Source organism: Callorhinchus milii, unplaced genomic scaffold (genome assembly GCF_018977255.1).
Source record: "Callorhinchus milii isolate IMCB2004 unplaced genomic scaffold, IMCB_Cmil_1.0 Scaffold3, whole genome shotgun sequence".
NCBI lineage: Eukaryota > Metazoa > Chordata > Chondrichthyes > Chimaeriformes > Callorhinchidae > Callorhinchus > Callorhinchus milii.
Genome location: NW_024704744.1, coordinates 47,985,235 through 48,006,081, shown reverse-complemented (window position 1 = coordinate 48,006,081; position 20,847 = coordinate 47,985,235). Strand labels below are relative to the sequence as shown.

The following is a 20,847-nucleotide window of genomic DNA, read 5'->3' as shown; positions in this document are numbered from 1 at the left end:
ATTGTAATTTTACATGTTTACATGTTCAGAGATTTACAACTCTTCTTTGTGGTACAGGCAAAACAATTAAAAAAATACACTCAATAAAACATTCAGAATCCCCAATTAAAGGTGTTAGTGTGTTTGTTGGTTTTCATCCATCACATTTTATTAATTTAGAAGATCTTCCCCGGAATACCCTTCCTTGTCAGAGGATTTCAGGGAGAGTTGTCCTTTCAGCAGCTATTTATTTTTCCAGGGTCTTCATTGTTTTTAGAATGCAAATGAACATTTCTACTCCAGTGAAAATATTTACAAAAGGAATTCTTCCTGGAAACAAAGCTACTGATGTTCAATATTTATCAGTACCGAATGATAAAGAACACTTTCTAAAAGGTAAGAATAATCAATTAAATTTTTACCTATTAAATGTAAAATTAACAGCTCTCTTTTTTGTAAGGAATCAGAACTTTATCCCATGAATTTAAAGCATTGTTTTTAACAATACACTTACTGCATTGAATGACAGAAATAAGGACAAATAGATGCACATTAACCAACTTCATACTGCTGCTGACAGAAAAACAGTTTACTGGAGTTTTTGTGAAGAGCATTAACTAAATTGAAATAAATTAGATAGTTTCATCTGCACAAGTCTTTGAAGTATGTGTTATTTAGTAGTCTGCTTAATGACAACATTAAACAAAATGAATAATATGTTATAGCTGTTTCTCAAAAATGATGTGTCAAAACAATGCAGGAATGTCTGAAACCTGCACGTATTTTATTTCTAACAATTTTATGTTTTGCATTTGTTGTTGTTGAGTGGATTCTCAGAGGCCTGGGATTAGGTCACATACCTGATCTGATAGTTGCTAAGTAGAAACAACAACAACATGAGGTAGGTCTGTAAGTGGGATTTAAAGATAAAGAGTGGGTAGGGGATAAAGAGGAGGTGATATGTCTTATTATATCCAGAGATTGGGAACATAGTGGTTGAAGTCATGGCCACCAATGGTGCCGTGGAGAAGTCAGGTGACACACAGAAAGCCTGTATTAGCTGAGCGAAGTGGACAGGCAACCAGATCAGGGAGGGAGGGAGGTGCGAAGATGTGAAGGGGCTTGTAAGTGTAGGCGATAATCTTGTTGGGGACCGGTGGAGCCTGGTGAGGTTTGAGGTGCTAGGGATGTAGAGTTTGGTATGGGTGAGGATTCGGGAGGTGGAGTTTTGAATCAGTTGGATCTTGTAGAACTGTGGAGTTCAGCGAGGAGTAGAAGAAACCAAAAAAGGAGATCTGAGAGCAGAGAGAATTTTCTTGAGAGCTTAAATAAATCAGTGGGGGAGGGGGACAGAGAGGGAAAAAGAAATGCAGCAGTGCAAAAAAAAATCGCATAATTGGGGGGAGGGGGATAACGTTCACTAAAGGTGACTCCTCCTTAGATTAAGATCTCTATCATAAAACACACGTGTACAGAACTGTCACACAGTTAAGGTTTTCACCAGTCGGTCAGCTTTTCTGCTAAATATAACTTTCCTGTGTCAAACTTGAAGAGATTTGTGTTGTACGAATTGTGGAACTTGTGGGGTAGCTCAAGGGATTTTGGGCTGGATTTGTGCTATATGAAAGACAAGACATTCTGGCGGCATAGCTTTCTTTGATGTGCTGCATTATTGTGTGCAACATTATTGTATGCAACATATTCATCTTCGGAATAAGGGTGTATTGCTTTTCCTGAATAGGTCACACAGATATTATTCTGAGTCGGCTATTGAAAACTCCCTAATAAAACTGTTCAAAGAAAAAAAGATTGTCAGAATCATTCCACATGCAGCGCTAATGGGGCAGCACTGCACACGGATGTGTGAACTGAAAAAGGTAATTTACTGAAAGCTGGTTTTCTTATTCTGCAGACTGATATAACCCTGCTGGAGTTCACCTCTTTGCATAGTTTGATGATGCGGAGGTTATTCAGAAGTTGCTAATTTGGATTGTTTCCTGTAGGAATCGGAGTTAAATTCTTGTCAGGTTTCTGCCACTATAATTTGGGCAATACATAATAATACCCTTATAGAGTGAGAAGGGAATACACTTTGTGTTTTAAAAAAAAATACATTTGTGGTTTCAAATTAAAATTAACTGACCCTTTCTCTTTCTCCCCACCACCACTACCAGTTATCTCAGAATGTCAATGGTCTAGTATTTAACTTGTATTTGAATGTACTGTACACATTTCCTTAGGCTTTATCTGCCACCTGACTTGCAGGTTGAATCAAACTCAATAAAATGCTTGTACAACACGCCCTAACAGAATGCTGAACTGGCTTGGTTTCCATTCCCACTAGGTTCATTGGAAGGGGTCAACTTCCTGAAAGATGTGAAACGCAACCCAACACAGGTCAGAGTGAATCGGTTCTCTCGTCTCTGGGTGAGTCTTTAATTCACTCCATACACATCACATCCCACTAAGTTAACAGGAAGCGGATAGGCTGCCAATGCTAACGGGACTTTCTGCCTCATTCCATCGGAGCCCCACTGACACACAGCTGCTGCTGAGGCTGCCTAGGGGCAGGAGACTACCAGTCTTGCTGATAATGTTCATTTAATTAATAAACGTATTTTTCCCTAGTATATTGAGGGGGGGTGGGGGAGGGCAGAAAGAGAGCGGATGATAACCAAACAGTGCAGTGTTCTAAAATAACATTGTAATCTCAAAGCACTATTTAAAATGTCACAAACTGTAAAGAATACAGATAGGCTTAATGCTATTGAACAGAGCTCTGGGTAAAGATTAAACATAATGAATTCCTGGTTTGTCCATGGAGAATATGCAGAAATAGTCTAACAAATATATATATAAAAGTGGAAGTCTTTTTTTCCTGGAACCCCTATCACAACATAATCAGCTTTTTGGTTTTATATCCAGGTTGATTATAATAAGCCATGAAAATCTATTCTAGTGGTGAAGTGCACTCAGGCAAAACTATGGGGTCTAATATATGGCAATTTGTAATAGGATTCCTTAACCAGGAAATCAGAATACATCACACTGGTTCACAGAACCTCCACTCCAATGTGCTCTACCCTGCGAGCAGAGTTCCCACGGGCCAGCATTACCTGATTCAGGTTAACCGACGGATTCCCCACTCACTTGGTTTCCTTACAAAGGAATCCCATCAGAAGTTTGTTGTATATTAGATGTTTATAGCACTCGGCTAGCATTGAAGATGATGGTCAAAACAAGCAGTTTGGGGAAACCTCAATAGGTAGGGATCAAAAAGACTGTGTAAATCACTTGAGAAGAGTATTTGAAAGATTCTACAGCACATTTTGCTTTCTTACCTAATATATCCACGTGGTAGAGCAGAGGGCAGTTTGCAGCCAGCTCCTCGATGTCTGTGTCACAAACTGACCGATTGGCCGTCAAGAAGATCTTACGCAGATTGGGAAGGTTCCGAGCGAGCCTCACGAAGCAGCTGCTACTGCTCTGTAACGTGGAGCACCATCCAAGATCCAGTTCTTCCAAAAGCCGGCAGCCTGTTACTAACTCGGCAATGCCATTTTCTGTGATATTTTTACTTCTCCAGAGGTCTAGGGATCGCAGCTTTTTACACTTGGCGCCAATTACACCAACCACAAGGTCATAGTCTTCAATCTAGAGGGTAGAAGGTCAACCATTAACAACCATCTATGGCTTTATCACATTATCACTGCTGGATTTCTTTACTAGAAGAGACGGTGTGATATAAAACTAAATGTTTTAGAAAAGAAAACCTAAGGAATTACATAAGGGCAGGTATTGCAAATAACAATATCACATGCTCGCTTGCAAGTAAAATATCCACTGAACAACAATGATATCTATTCTTAGGGTTCAGCACCAGGTTNAAAAACTTTTATCATGACAAGCAGTGCTGGCTTGATGGCATGCAAGTGTTAAAAGCACGTTGTTAAGAAATGGAAGAGAAAAAGAAGGCTGGACATTATAAGATTCTACAATTTTTTTTAGTAAGAGTGCCACTTACACCTCCATACAGATTCTCAAAATGGGAATGTGTATTCAACTCTCCAGTTTAGATGCCAAATCCTTATGGATTAGATTTCATGAAAGAAGCAATATGCATTTCCATGTATAATTTCAATTAAAAATCAATAAGTAAAGTATTTATGATCTCAGCTTTCAGAGAGTATTTAAAAAACCATCAAATATGCTACGTAGCAGTAGTGAGAATCTCTCTGTCCTCTCCACCCTACTGTCAAGGAAAAGCTTTTGAAGATTATTGAGGCAACTTAAAAAAGGGAAAGATTATCTTGCCACCTTGTGATTTAGCCCCAGAAGATACTTTTATGAATGTGTTAAGCTGAATGTGTTAAGTATATTTCAATTACTTTTTACTTCAAATAAAATAACTATAAAATGCAGATTGATGTATAAGTAACTTAACAAACGGTGAGAAACAATTTAAGATCAAAAGGTTTTGCTTATACAAATGTTACCCTCTCAACAAAATATGTACACAAATAAAAAATGTGATTGAAAAGGCCCCTTCCAAATTATTAATACCCTGGTCACCCAACAAGATGACACCTTTATAAATGTGTATATTAATTCTGATGTTTATTATTTACAGAATCAACCTCATCACAACAAATTATATTATGAAATAAATTTCCTCCTGAATGGCTTTGGCTACTTTATAGCCATAAGACAAGCTCAAAGGTTGATACAAGATAACTGCCTTACTATTCCATCCTTGCATTTGCTAGGAATTTGCAAAAACAGGGAATGGCTTTAACTATAAATACATGTGCTCTGTTGTTGGCCTTTCTTCACATACAAATGACACCTGTGAACCTTAACATTGTGTTGGAAAAATAGCAGAATAGGGTTTTAAGGTTAACTTCAAATTAATCACTGCAACCAAATCATTTCCATTCAGAGCCATGCAAAACACAACAGGCTCCCATAATAATGCCAAATAGGGGAACAGGTAACTTCAGACCCTAAAAGCTCACGATATTGTAACTTCAGATCAGATTGAAAACTGAAGAAACAGACGGTTGGAATTATTTGAAGCACTGTCATGATTTTACAACAGCACCTCTGCAAAGCTTCGATAATTTTTATTGTGTAAAAAAAAATATTTGCGACAAGAACGGTATTGGATATGTTGAGATGCCAATTTTTTTTTGAAAGAGAAGGGTCGACCTTAAGGGAAAATCATTTGCTCGTGCAACTCCAAGTTCTTACCATGACACAGCTGCCGAGGCAGAGGTGCTGAAGTTCCGTGCAGAAGTTCAGAATGCTGAGGAGTGCTGTTTGCTGCCGTTGGGGAACACATCAGAGGCAACGTGAAAGAGAAACAAAGGGAAAAGAGGTCAATTAGGCATTAAAGCCTGTCACTGCTTTTCCCGAAATACTGCTCTAAACTTAGGTTACAGCTACCACAAATGCAGTTTAATGAGTCCCAAGGTATTCAGGCCATCGATTAGCTCATGGCCAAACAAATCATTACAGGCTCAAAACGCAGCTCCCTCTAGATGTGAATCTGCACAAACCACAGTTACCAAGATCTGTATGTCTCTGAACGCCTCGTCCTGAGGGAGAAGTCTTGAAAATGCTGAGACCTTCCAGTTACGTGGAAGGCTGCTGCTGCACAGAATGGATCAGCTCTGTCCCAGAAGTAAAGTGGCAACTGTGACATTCACAGATCAGACAGCCTAAGGAAGCTGTCAATAGTGAATTGCACAGAGTTGCAGGATCGAAGAGTACTGACCATTGCCAAACAGATGATTCTAGTCAAAGTTAGCTGAGGCATGTGCGTGCATAGCATATAGAACAACTCGTTCCGGGGAGGGAATTGCAGGGCTATAATTCAATCAAGTGGTTTCTGATGACGTCCACAGAACCCAGACTGAATTACAGCGTTTCACTCCCTGCACAGTGTTGGGTTTATGTAGCACAGAATAATAAAAAGAAGCACAATTTAGCATTAAATACTGCTTAGTTGCAAGGTGAATTTTCAAGGTGAAATATGCAACTGCATTTGGTAGCTGCGTTTGGTTGTTATGAGGGGCTTTTGATGAGCAAGGCAGTTAAGCAGTGCTGGCTTGATGTCACGAAAGGGTTATATAAGGTTCCCAAACTTACAAGGATTCAGAGTTGCATATGGAATTTATATAGAATTGCAGATCGGAAACGGGCTAAACTGGTCTGTGTCGGTGTTTATATTCCTCCATCCCTCCTAATCCTCTTCACCTATACCCCTCTATTCTATTCTCCCTCATCGTCAATTTTCCTCTCAAATATCTTGATTTTTTCCCTTCAAGCACAGAAATGTAAAATCAATGGGGTTTTAGCCCCCCCCCACTTCCCACTGGTGCTTTTTAAAGTGTTTGCCTCGGGTTTCCAGAAACAGAAGACGTGGGCACCATTCAAACGATGATGAATTTGGGGACAAACTCAATGAAATTGTTTTGTTTAATAATTAAAACATTCAGCAAACCACTGCACCATTGAATCCATACTCTACTTCTATATTTTCCACTTATGGCCATAACACAGGAAAATATCCAGGAAAGAAACTCACAATTTAGGATTAAACTGCTCTGCATCAAGTAGTGTGCACATGTGATCCAGGGCAGCACCCTCAGATTTTACCTACATTACAATACCTTCCTGCTCTCGGTTACTTTTACTGAGATCGGAAACTAATCACCTGGAAGGGGGAACCCACAGTTGGTCTTCTGAAACTCTGCCCAAACAATAACTTTGTGGAAGTTGAAACAGATTGAAATCCGAAGCAACAGTCATGATGTGGGATGGCCCAGCTGTCATCTTATTTCCTATAGATAACTTCTGGGCAATTAGCTGAATACAGCCATTCATTTACCAGAGCCCAAAAGCAATGATCATCAAACACCTAAGATGTCACACATTACATCATGAAGAGTATAAGAGTGGTGCTATTCCACTCTTCCATTGGACATTTATTACATCCCATATTTCTAAGAACGTGGCACTTTTTACTATTCACTATTTGCTTGTTAATTCTGAACTGGTTTATCCTCTTTTATCCACTGAGGGGGAAGGTGTCAAGAAAAGGTTTGTGTCAATAATGATCCTTTTCTAGCAGCAGAATAAAACAGAATCATTACGATTACATTTGGTGGCTCATCTCTTTTATTTAGTGCCAGAGACTGACTTGGATAAGCACATCACTGAATAACAAATTAATCAGCATATACTGGATACAACACAATCGCCTCTTTCTTGTGTTGCTGTACTCGGTTAATCAGATGTAGAAATTCTCTCTGTACAAAGTATTCACCTGTGACAAATCAAGCTACCGGTATTTGGGAAGATATGTCCAAGGTGTAAAATTACTGGCTGAGAAAAAACAAATGAGTACATAAATCAAATCCTTCCACCACGGAAATAAAATAGGATAGGGTTTTACTTCGGATAGAATAATTCAAAGAGATAGTACAGTAGAATAGACATTCACCACCAAATATGAACATCTTATCTCAACATTCCGCTTTTCAAATAATAAAACTCACTTCGCCACAAGGAAGCACTCTAACAGACTTATTTTCCACTTTTCTTGCGTCTCTTCGTCTCAACCCTTCCTCCATCTCCTTTGACATATTAACTGAAGCTTTATCTGAGACGTAGAGGTTTATCTGACACGCACAAGCGCTCTGAGATGCCACCCGGCGTGGAGGGCGCTATATAAATGCAAGTTGTTGTTGTCGTTTAAGAAAATTAGCAACAGTTACACGCAGAAAAAAATCATCAGCCATTCAAAATCTGAAATGATCATGCTGACAGCATCAATTGTCATGCATGCACAATCCACCCCACGGAGTCATTGCAATACCTCAATGTTTCGCTCAACTCTCAATGGTCCTTTAATCCCTACATCTGTGCCCTGACACATTCAGCTTGTCCCCACTTCCGCAACATTGCCTGTCTCCACCATTATCTCTCCCCTTGGGCCACTGGGACGCTTATCCATGATTTGATGATGTCAGGCTAGACTGCACCAACTCTTCACTTATCGGACTTCCATCTGGAACGCTGAAGCTTGTGTCCTCTCCCACACTGAGCTCAATGAGCCTATTCCCGCAACTTCACCCAGCTGCACTGGCTCCCTCCTCTCAGGAGGCAGTGGCTTGCTTCATGTCACCCATCTTGCCCGCCCTATCATCGGCATTCGAGCCTTCAGCTTTTCTGCCCCCATCCCAGAGTCCCTTCACCTCACCCTTCCCTTGCCTCTTTCAAGATCCATCTCAAGACCTTCCCCTTTGACGTACTTTCAGTCATCTTCCCACGCCCATGGCCCCCACCCCTCCTGAATCCAACCCCCAGCTCGGGTACAAACCCTCAACAATCCAGTGGCTTCAGACATACCCTCCGAAAGTGAAAGGCACTATATAAATTTGTTGTTGAAGATTAAGAATGCTAACATCTCGCATCTTTTGCAAAATGTAAAATAATGCATTCATTAAGTGGGCTGTTGTATAAAATGTAGCCAGTGGCTACAACCAGTTCCTAAAGTAAGATATCTACTTAAAACAACAGGTAAAGAACAAATAAATATTATCAGCAGGCTTCTCCAGTCAATGGACATTCCTCTCTTGACTCAACAGCTATACCTAACAGTCATTTTGGATCTTTAATATATGTATCCACAGCCTCAAAGACCAGACATCATGAAGTACATTGAGTATCTAAACATAACCTCTGCCTAACACCTGCTTCATGGCTGTCTGTGGGACAGTACCGTGCCTGTCACCTTTACCTACAAAATGCATAGTCATTCTATGCCGTAAATTCTTTGATAAGCCCAACGTTGCTCTAAAAATAGACAGTCATGGGTACCAGGGTTTTTGCTCCTGATTGCTATCCAATGAATCCTGCTGGAAAGGGTGGGCATGAGTAAAGACAGGATCAGGCTCTGCCGAAGTGCTTTTCATGGTTTAAGTCGCTGAACAGCTTAGCTAACAGAGATGGGTACCTGGTGCGCACCATTCAAGTAGAGGAATATGACAGAACGGGCTTGAAGGGATACTGGGACAAGGCGGAGCATTGGGATTGAATTGATCTTCTTGCTCTGTGAAGCGATGCAGACTCAATAGGTGAATGGCCTCTTTCTAAACTGTAGATTTCTATGTTTATAAGGGGTATACAAAGAGGTATATTCTGAGATGTGCTTGAAAAAGTGGGGGAAGGGAGTGAGTCAGAAGGACTCTAGATTGGAGTTCCAGACAGGGGGAAAAATACTGGTATGCGGTGCATATACTAATCAAATATGTATTGGATGTAGTATTTCCTAGTAATTAACTGCAGGTTAGCTCTGACAAAAGGACCTAAAGCAATGACTTTACTGTTATTGATTGTCTGTGAGAATATCACCATGCATCGACAATGTGCAGCAAAACAACCATCACCATTCACACAGACAGCTGCTGTTGGCGCAAAATTGAATTTAAAGTTTAAACACGGATAAAAATGTGCATATAATTTAAAAAGAAAACAAGTGGTTTCAAGGTTTTAATGTAACCTTGGGGGGTCAGAGAAACATTAAAACCTCTTGAAAAGAATACTGTAGTAAGCTGCACTCTACGAAATGCAAGCCCAGCGCTTTAATATTAATCATTGGACTTGATATATCGACTTATCATGTTGCTGAGACGTCTCAAAGCGCTTCACAGAATACTGTATATTGTAAAGTGGAGTGACTGTGTATTTTGTGGGGGAAACGTATTCAGTAACTGTTTCTCTCACGTATTCAGTAACTGTTCCTTTGACTTATGCTCTTAATTCTTTTCACTCGGCACCCCAAGATCTTGTTTGCTTTCTTTACTATTTGACTGTGCCTTTGGTTAACACATTTCAATCTCTCATTTCCCTGCTTGCTGTGCACCACTAGACTTGTCCAGAACTTCAGTGAAAAGTTATGAATATTGTCATGGCTATATTTGGGCAACCTGTTACCATTTATTTGCAAAACCCCGTAGTTTCACATCAGCAGCAAACTTTGACAACTTGGTTTCTTGTGGCATTTGTCATCAGAAGTCCTCAGATGGACCAAAAGTTTTTCACTGGAGAATCAATTATTCTACAGACTCGACTAATAGTCAATTGTAAAAAGAGTTACAGAAATGCATCCCCAACACTCAAACCAACTTTTCAGGATTCCTTCATCGAATATTTTAATAATAATAATCCTTGCATTTGATATAGCGCTTTTTTACGTCTTCTAGACGTCCCAAAGCGCTTCACAGAATATACTGTAAAGTGAATTGACTGTATATTTGTGGGCGAACGTGGCAGCCAATTGACAATTAACAAGAGAGGGTAGTGTGAACAGCACTTGAAATAAATTCTGATGGAGGGTCATACCAGGAATGTTACCCTATCTTTCAGGTATCGATTGATCTGCTGTGGATTTCTAGGATTGTTTTTATTTTAAGTGACATCTAAATTCTGAATTGAATTCCAACACAGGGCAACCCAAAGCAACATGGCTTCTTTAACGAGTAATAATGCAATTTTCTGATCTTGACTTTTAGTATTCATAATCATTTCAAGAATTTCTTCCGCTGCACATTGGTGCCAATTTCCTATGTTCTTTGTTGATAATTGACTTCTACACCTCCACACTGAAGAGAACACAATGGCAGCTCTATGGTGAGCAGGATAGAAATTTCTGTACAACAAACTTGTTAGTGTTCAGGTCATTCAGCTTTTTTTTACACACTGCAAGTTTACATTCAATAGCCTGACAGGATTTTATGTAACAAAAATGCTTTCAGCACAGCGTGTACACTTAATATTCCAAACAGAACACAATAGACCAGCAGTGTCGATCGTTGTATTGTCTTGTGCATCTGGTATAAACAGTTCACAGAAACTTGATTAAAAGTGCAGCTCAATCTTAAACATCAATGCCACTTAGTTAGCCCACATTTGATGAAAACATGGATTAGAATCTTGTAGCAACTCTCACCTATGATACACCCATCCCCTTAAAAACTCCCCTTCTTGATTCACCTGCTTTTATAATAATAATACTTGCATTTGATATAGTGCCTAATCACGTCTTTGAGACATCCCGAAGCACTTCACAGAATATACTGTAAGGTGAACTGACTGCATATTTTGTGGGCGAAACGCAGCAGCCAATTGTGCACAGCAGTGTCCCACAAACAGTCGTGGATTGACTGACTTTTTATGCGATTATTACCCCCGGAAAAGCGATCCGCCAAGGCCCCACTTATGTCCCCACTCAACACTTAGCATTCCTTGTCCAGGTCGATGGATAGGTGACCTGCTTCAAAAGCTCTGCCAACGCAGCTGGAGTACCTGGAAATGTAGGGGAACAGTGCTTGCTGTTTGATTGAATCAATCCTCAATTCTTCTCCCTCTATTTGGTGGCCACTTTAATCACCCAGCCAAGATTGAACCATCTTAGTTCTCTATAGGTCAGTTAACTTTTCTTTCTAAATTCCAAACACAAACCCTCAAGCTGCCATCACGATGCACAGCTTGTCACAATCTGGTGCACTATCTTTCATAATTTGCAGACCCACAAGAGGCTATGATTGCCTTATATTTAAGGTTGTGTACAGATTTGCACAAATTCTTGATTTCAATCTGATTTGGAAAACATTTTTCACAGTTCTAAAAAAGTTACTGCAGAAAACCAGTTCCAAAATCTTTAGGCAAAGATCTTTTTAGTTAGTACTGTAGTTTGTTATGAAAGAAGTGAAATAAAGTTTTTCATTGAAAAAGCTCTTGATATTAGTCAGTATTACTAGTTTACTCTCAGTCATAACGTGCATTCAGTTGCCTGCAATTCACAATTCTTGACCAGTTTGCCCACAAAATATACAGTCAATTCACTTTACAGTATATTCTGTGAAGTGCTTTGAGACGTCTCAAAGACGTGATAAGGCGCTATATCAAATGCAAGGATTATTATTATTGTTCCTATTCTGACTGCAGGACAATAGAGCAAACCATAGCTGTTTTGTGGTGAAACACTAAGCATTCATTTGCAATGTGCTCCAAATAACTTTTTAAGATGTTATGTTAATAATAATAATAATCCTTGCATTTGATATAGTGCTTTTCACTGCTTCTAGACGCCTCAAAGCAGTTCACAGAATATACTGTAAAGTGAATTGACTGTATTTTTTTGTGGGCAAAACGCGGCAGCCAATTGCACACAGCAGTGTCCCACAAACAGTTGTGGATTGAAGTGACCAATTTATTATTGTTTTTTTTCTTGAGGGATTATTATCAGGCGTGTGGAGTAAGGAAACTTGACCAAGATTTAGTTCTGCTGGGAATCGAACCCAGGTCTCTCGCTTGCGAGGCGAGTGCTCTAACCCCTGAGCTACAGGACTCCACAGTATAAATATGAAGCAGCTGAACCAGCCTTCAGTGCTCAATGGAAAGACAAATCTTGAGCATTTTATATTTAACAAAACATGTCATTTATGGTACCAAAAAAATATGTAATGGGTAATTTGTTAAACACTGATTTATATCACACTTATGCACTACAGACCTGAAATTCCACCTGGACTGAAAGAATATTTTGTTTTAAAAGTTAAGATTGCACAGAATTGTGGAAAATTGTTAAACTCAAGTCTTAATGTGGAAGCAATTTTGCTTTAAAGAACTACATAAAACCAGCCTCCAAATTAGGATGATTACATTTCGGGCCTTACAGATCTAAACCTCAGAAAGATAAGTGACTGGCAAGTCGTCCTAATTCTGGAGCAGAGCCAAAGAGAGTGGATGAGTCCAGGATTGAACTGCAACCTTAAATCAACAGGAAACAACCGAAAGCAGCAGAATGACTCAAACACCACCATTTGGTTCTATTCAACAAAGCAGTTTTAACGTTGCAAAGTGTTTTCAGAAATAGATCATGTTGTATTTGGTGCACATTTTTGCAAGACTGAGAATTCTTTAATTAAAAGGAATGCAGAACTCAAATCGCACTAAACAATTCTCTGTTAATGCCAATCACCACAGGAGTTCCTACCTCAATTTTTGTGCGGTAAAGGACCAGACGCCGGAGACCTGAGATCTTAGCAATATGGCAGAAAGCCTGAGCGTTTAGTTTATCACAGGATGAAAGGTTCAGCTCCTGGAGGTTTGGGCACATCTGAGCGATAACCTCGAGGCAAGTTTCATTTAGGAAGTGGCAGCAGGCCAGCTCCAGACGCACCAGCTCAGATCCGCACACTTGCATGAATCTGCACAGGAAGCACAGCAATCGTAGGGTTAAAATCCTGTCAAAGAGCAGGAGTCAAGCTGTGAGCGTATGCGCCAGGCATCAAGAATCTGCACATAAAGAGGCAACGTCAGGATTAAACTCAATAAAAACAGCAGATGTTACACTGGAAGTGAAAGGTGCAAATCTCTGAATTAATACATGGAGATCAGAAAGTCGGCTGCTGCTGGTTTCCAGAATTATTCATCGATAGGTAAACTTACAACTTAATTAAAGCAGTCAAACATTTATTAATCATTCTCTAAAATTCCTTAGCTTTGATTTGAAAAGTTAGCTGATCTCTAAATAAAAAATAAAAAGTAACAGATCTGTAACTAAAGGCTTTCACGACAGCATGGAAATTATACAGTACACCAGCACTTTATTTAATAAGTTATATCCATAGACAAAATGCCAGCTCCATTTTATATCACAGTCATTCAGGAACAGCACAGATGAGAACAGTTAATCTCATTTGCAAATTCGGATATACGGCATTAAAAATAATAAACCTTTTATTTTTAGTAAGGGATCTAAAAACATGCAGCAAACCACAACGAATGTAGAATGATGTCAAAACAAGAAAGGGATTTTTTGCATTTTAAAAATACCACCTTGATGGTAGTTGGTAGACTCTCACCTCTGAGTTAGGAGGTTGTGGGATCAAGCCCCATGTTGGGACTGTGAGCTAAAAGTCTATGCTTGCACTTCAATGAAGCGCTATGGGTGTGCTGCATTGTCAGAGCTTCCGTGCTTCAGATGAGAAGTGAATCTGTCCTGTCTTGTCTTTTCGGGTGGACATTAAAGATCCCATGGCACTATTTTTTCTGGCCAAAAATCCTCCAGATACTATTGGTCTTTGATTTCAAGGCTGTTTGTGGGACATTTCTATGCACGTGCTGTGCTGGCTGCTAATATTTACTTACAAAAAATATGGTTAATACAGTCTGGAGTAAATACTGTGAATCACTTTGAGGCATTTCAATAACATGATAAGACACTATCCCAAATGTAAGGATTATCATGAGACGGGGAACCCCTGTCACAAGCCCCCCCCACCCCCACCCAGAAGGCAGAATGAGATCGGTGCTGACCTGTTAAATCCTTGCTGAGAGATGAATCCCCTACTCCCAGTCCAAGACAGATTTAATCGCTGCAGGAGGGCACAGCGAGACGTTAAGTGCTCCAGAGAATTGTCGTTTATCGCTGCCCAGTAAGGCTGTAAACTCAGCTGGACATACTGAAGGGGATCGTAGCAATGCTGGTACAATGACTTGCAACACTGAGACAACTTGCAAAGATCTGGCACTGTCAAGTGACTGAGAATCAACTGGATTAGCTGCAAAAAAAGCATACACAGAAAAAAACAGGTTTAGGACAGCATACTTTGTGTATTCTAATCCTCAAATAGAACAAATTTGTAAGCGCTGTTTCTTGATCAAATAGAGAAACATTACTTGTGAATTGAAGTCTTATTTAGTATCTTAAGATTCATTTACAGAAGATGGTTGGGAAAGCTAGTGTGTGTATTTTTGTGTGTGTGTGTATCTATACATATATGTGAGCTTTTGTATATTGCTTTTTGTGTGTGTGTGTGTCTGTATATCTACGTATATCAAGTATGTATTTTCTTACCGAGAAGGAAATCGCTCCCTGTGTATCTTAGGAGGGCATGTTATTGATCAGGTGCTGTATATATAAACTAGAACAAAACAAGACACTCACTGCTCTCTTAAAACACTTGGCTTCACATAATTGGTCCATAATGTTGTTCTTCTAAAGACCAGAGATTACATTGAGATTGCACTTGTTCAAGAAGTGGATAGTTTTGAAAGGGTACAGGTGTCCTTACAAAAGCATATACTGTAGTTATTTGTGCTCCAGTGCTGGGAGCGTGGAACAGCTGCTTCCTTACTAAAGATGTACACACCATGTAAGCCCTGTTATCACAGGCACATTGTGGCACTGATCAAGCATCTGTTCCGTGAATTGATTAATCCTATAGTACTTCCTTTTACCTCAGGAGTACATTTATTTTTACCTGTAACCACCAATAGTATTTCCTTTAGCCATTACAAATGTGATGCCTTCAGCATCTAGATTGGGCCTTGAAGAACATTTAAACATATTTTATAGGTCCACATCCCAACCAAACTAGCCATGTGAAAATAACGTGAGGTAAAACAATCAGACCATGCCTGCTGTCCAGTTCAATGTGATAATACTGATATCTTACAAGAGCCTCTTTCCCAGTGTCACATACCTGGACCAGATCCTTAGGTGTTGCATTTCCCCCACCACACCCCTCCCCCACCCCATCACACACACACACACACACAGTGCCTACAAAATACACAGTCACTTCAATGTATCTGAGAAACTATGAGATGGCCTCCTGATATGAAAGCACTATATCAATGTAAGGATTATTATTTAATTACAATTAAGAGTAAAATTCTTGGAAGCATTTTGAGATGTTTTTACAATGTGGTGAGACTCTATATCAAATGCAAAGATTTGTATTATAATAACTAAATGCATGATGCATTTATCGGGAAGAAGGGAATAGAGGAATATAACAGAGAGGATTAGGAGGGGTGAAGGATGGGGAGTGTATGGATTAGTCGGGCCAAATGGCCTATTTTTGGTTCCATTGCATTTAATGTAATTCTATATCATAATAATCCTTGCTTTCAATACAGTGCCCTATCAGGTCTTCGAGAAGTCTCAAAACCCTTCATGGAATTTATTGTTATTTACTGTAACTGTAGTGACTGTATATTTTATAGGTAACTCTGGCAGCCATTTTGTGCACAGAAATACAGATATTAGTTTACTTCCCCGTGCAGCATGTCCACTAAAAGTCTACACTACCTTCCAACTACAATCCTTACTAATATTGTGCATACACCTTAATTTTGCCAACAGATTCTAACTTCAGGCATCATTAAAAACCTTAGGTTCTTTCCTCTCACTCCCCTCCCAACGACTATCTAGGGCAATGAAAGGTTAAATGTAATTATCTGAGCAAAAATATACAAGGAAGCTATTATGATGATGTCAATAGTTTAGCAACAGAGAATAAACTGCATTAGACACGAGAGCAGCTGCAGGAAATTAGCTATTATAGAGGTTGTGAGCTTATAAAACGGAATGACCCGTTAGGTCAACATCCGCTCAGTAATCACGCCGGCCCATCCTGGCCTGGCACAATCCCGATTCTGTGTTTTTTTTAAACAAAAAAAACAAGAATCACTGTGACATCTCTCTTTAAATTATTTCCATTCAGATCTTCTGCTACGTTGTTGCAACATCGACCGACTCCGCCACTGCCTCTCCCCTCAGGCCGCTGAAACCCTCATCCACGCATTTATTACATCTAGGCTCGACTACGCCAACTCTCTGCTTGCCGACATTCCTAACTCTTCCCTCTACAAGCTGCAGATCATCCACAGCCTGCAGCTCATGTCTTCTCCCGCACCAGGCTCCGTGACCCTATCAGCCCCACCTTCGCCCGGCTCCACTGGCTTCCCATCCCCCAGAGTATAGAATCAAAATCCTGGTCCTCACCTTCAACGCCCTCCACAGCCTTTTGCCCCTTCCTACCTTTGTGACCTGCTAACACCATATCAACCTGTCCGCTCCCTCCGCTCAGGGAATCTAGCCTGCTCCGCGACCCCTGTCCGGCCCACCCCACCATCGGCGGTTGGGCCTTCAGTTTCTCTAACCCCACCCTTTGGAACTCCATCCCACAGTCCCTTCATCTTACTCCCCCATTTGCCTCCTTCAAAGCACATCTCAATATCCTCCTCTTCGACCACGCATTTGGCCACCTTCCTACCCCTACCCTCTCTGCACTCCAAACCCCTGATCCCAACTCCCTGCTAGGGTCCAGATCCCTGACTGTCCTCCCGACGCGAAAGACACTTTACAAATGTAATTTGTTGCTGTTGTTGTTTATTGTTGCACAAGCCTGGGTTGTTAGCATTCGCCCAGCCAACTAACTTGCAATAATTGAAGAAAAGAGAATAATTCAGAAAACAATTTAAGAAATGGTCACGATTAAGTGATGTGCCACACAATGAAACAAGCTGAAACTATTCTGTCCATACCGGTAAATTGTTTTTATAATGTACTGCTGAAAATAACCGGGTATTTACTCCCATGCACTCCATCACAACGAAAAAGTAGACTTAAAACAAGTAAATGTTCAGATACTAGGTTACTTCGTCTTTTCGAAACAAGAATAAAGGCAAGAAAAATAGCATGAGAGAATACACTAGTGTGAGTAGATTATAAATGATAAACACACATCTTGATGAATTGCAAAACAGAAATCCAATCATGGGGTTCATGGTATGAACTTAAAACCATTCAAACGCTGCTCCTACATCTCAAGGTGTCACTTGAGTCCCTCAATTGGATCACTGCCTTACAACATATGCAACACTGTTATTTCCAGAAAATCCACTGAGGATAATCAGTTAATAAGTTTCCAGTGAATCTTCATTCTTTCAGTGAAGTTGTTTTTATACACGCTGTGTCGGTGTGTCATCAGCGTTGGTTTATTGAAAAATAACAATATAAATACTGAATGTAAATTACATGACATCAGAATTGTAAAATTAAAACTTTAAAGATTTGTATAATTGTACACTACAAATTTACTAAACTTACCCATCAAGAACATTGCATTTAGCTCAACTTTAACAAATTGTCTATGTGGAGCACTTGAAATAAAGTAACTCCAGGGGGGGGGAGAAAAATACATAATGTATTATTGAAAAAAAGCAAATGCAGTACTAGAACGAAGGCCTGAATGAATAAAGAATAAGCATTTGTCTCTTTAGCAAATGGCAATGCTTAACACTCTCTATAAAGTGTCCAGTACATTTCAGGCAATTATGCACATCTGAGATCTGGCAAGTGTGATGAGAAGTGCTTTGTGACTATCAACCCACTGTCATAACCAGTCATGGCTTCACAATCTTCTGAAAGGTAAAAGCCTTGCCCATTAGCCACAGCCAACTGGAGCTAACCCTTTCTTTTCATTAACTCTTTGCTTTCTGATGCAGCTGTAATTCTTTGAGAACTGCTGTTCAAGAATTAAAGGCATGCAATGCAGTCTTGCAGTAACTTAGGCCAAATATAGTATAACGGGGGCTGAAATTCTACGTCCCCACCCCCAAGAAAAAAATCTCTGGGGCAAATACTGCCAGATCCACATTATTTTGTTAACAGTAAGATTTTCCCCAAGAAGAAAATTGAGTTAAAGCAGTAATCCACATTAGCAGTGTCAAACCTTTGCAATAAGGCACTGAAAATAAGACTGGCCTGTTGGTCCTGCACTATGATCTGTGTAAAGCAAGATCATAATAGTTCATTATTCAAGTGTAAACTAGTTTCATTGTGTACATAGAATTTTACCACACAGAAGGAGGCCATTCGGCTCATTGTGCCTGTGCCGGCTCTTTGAAAGAGCAACCAACTAGTCCCACTCTCCCCACTCTTTCTTCATAGCCCTGCAATTTTTTCCCTTTTAACTACCTAAATGCCTTTTGAAAGTTATTATCCAATTTGCTTCCACCCCCCTTTTAGGCAGAGCATTCCAGACCATAACAAGTCTCTAGGTAAAAAAAATTCTCTGGTTCTTTTGACAATTATCTTAAATCTGTGTCCTCTGGTTACTGACCCACCTGCCAAAGGAAACAGTTTCTCCCTATCTACTGTCAAAACCCCTCATAATTTTAAACATCTCTATTAAATCGCCCCTCAATCTTCTCTGCTCTAAGGAGAATATTCCCAGTCTCTCTAGTCTACATGATTTATATTTTCACCATATTTGTTGATCATCAATAATGTGACTAACTTGTTAGACGTCTCATTCGCAAAACATATCAACCCAGTTATAATGCAGTGTTTTGGGTTTATAAAACAAGACTCTACTTTATAATGGGTCTACAAAATAAAAATGGTCACCAGACTCACTTCTTAGTCATCAGATGACCACTGGTGTTCAGGGAGCTGTATTTGTAAACTGTATTCATTGTGTTAATTGTGATTTTCTGTTTGCACTTATAACAAACTATTTGATTTGCAACATACACAAAAAGGCTATTTGCAAAACTTGAAATTTTTGGCAGCCGCCTGGATTCCCAATTATCCGTCAAATCTTGGAAATCAGAGAACTTCTGACATTTGCAAACCATAAGTTGCAATTAATGCAATTTATTTACAAATTTTGCAAATTAGACTCTTACAGAAATAGTCTGGAAAGGTTAGTGCTCCTGAAATCCTTTTGAGGTTTGCTGCTGGTGTTATCTGGAATCAGATATTTAGAGAACAAATCAAATATCTCAGTGGTTATAATATTTTAGTGCAGTTATTCTTTGGATCAATAAAGAGTTCTTTGTTCCACTCACCTCATTTCTTTTTTCTGGAACCTTCAGTTCACCAGAGATGATTATAGAAGCAAACACACAAACACTCTGATCAGCCTAGGTTTGATACCTAATTTCCACATGCTGTATTTGGGATAACACAAAAACAACCTTACATTTATATTGTGTCTTTCTAGTCAAGAGGATACCTTAAACCACTTCACAGAGTTAAGAGCCCAAAATGGGGTGGCGACGCTGGGGGTGAGGCAGGGCGGGTACCTTGAAGCAATCCAGTGTTTGCTAAGCAGAGTTAACAGGTGGGATGGTAGGATTGCAAGTCGCAGAGTTAGGGTGAGTCAAGGTTGTTGAGGGATTTGAACACAAGGACAAAGATTTTGAATGCGGTCCATTGGGTGATCAAATTCAGCAATCCATATCGTCCAGCACTTGTTAAAACTTAAATGTTTCAGTTTGCTTGAAAACAAGCCGTACTTCAAGGTATTAAATGTTTCTGCAAATTCAGAAGCTCTGCACTATCTGCTTGTGCTCAAATCAATAACTTAGTTCCACACATCCTCAAAACCAGAGAGTGGTAAAAGTATTATAGCCTGAATGGGTAACTAAGTAAACATAGGTTAGGCGATCACTTCCCAGGTATTCATGAACTGTAAATGCAGGAGCCTCTCAGGAATCTTCAGCCGTATTGGAGATGGACCAGTGATTTCCCTCTGAGAGTCAAATACCATTGTTAAAATCTGGAATCAGCTCTGAACACTTCAATAGTCAGGAGTCTGCCTAATTACAAGGGAAAATCTATAATGAGTTAGAGACCTGTCTACAGGAACTTTTAAGATTCTGGCACAAATACCCCACAGATACAGTCGATTTGATGTAAGGCAAAACTTCCTTGTTTAGCAATTAAGTTGGGGTTCAGTTGGCAAAAAATGTTTTGCAAATTTCAGACCTCAGTGTTCATTACTTTGTTGATAGAGAATTCCCCATTATTTTGAATTTCTTGCCAGCATACTGGTCTCATAATCACAAATCTCGCTATTTTGGCTCATTGCCTTTATTTTCTTGTTGTTTCCCTTTTATCCTGTTAGTCCTTTACTTTTCCATTTTATTCATTTTTTTCCCCTCACTTTGCTTTCTTTTCTCAATGCAAACAATTGAAACAGAAACTTTCTTTAA

The 20,847-nt window shown here is 39.6% G+C and overlaps 1 protein-coding gene and 1 non-coding gene across 2 annotated transcripts in view; both read right to left on the bottom strand.

The window, feature by feature from the left end:
* The window catches only part of fbxl4 (F-box and leucine-rich repeat protein 4), a 66,451-nt gene that overhangs the window by 4,219 nt on the left and 41,385 nt on the right, over window positions 1-20,847 (bottom strand). The window contains exons 4-7 of the mRNA XM_007892942.2: window positions 14,371-14,615; window positions 13,046-13,259; window positions 5,230-5,301; window positions 3,321-3,633 (exon numbers count right to left, since the gene is read on the bottom strand). Coding sequence (XP_007891133.1) covers window positions 3,321-3,633; window positions 5,230-5,301; window positions 13,046-13,259; window positions 14,371-14,615 — 844 coding nt within the window. The remainder of the gene's footprint in view (window positions 1-3,320; window positions 3,634-5,229; window positions 5,302-13,045; window positions 13,260-14,370; window positions 14,616-20,847) is intronic.
* Window positions 12,327-12,398, bottom strand: trnaa-cgc. Its single transcript has one exon. It is a non-coding gene; the product is annotated as a tRNA-Ala (tRNA).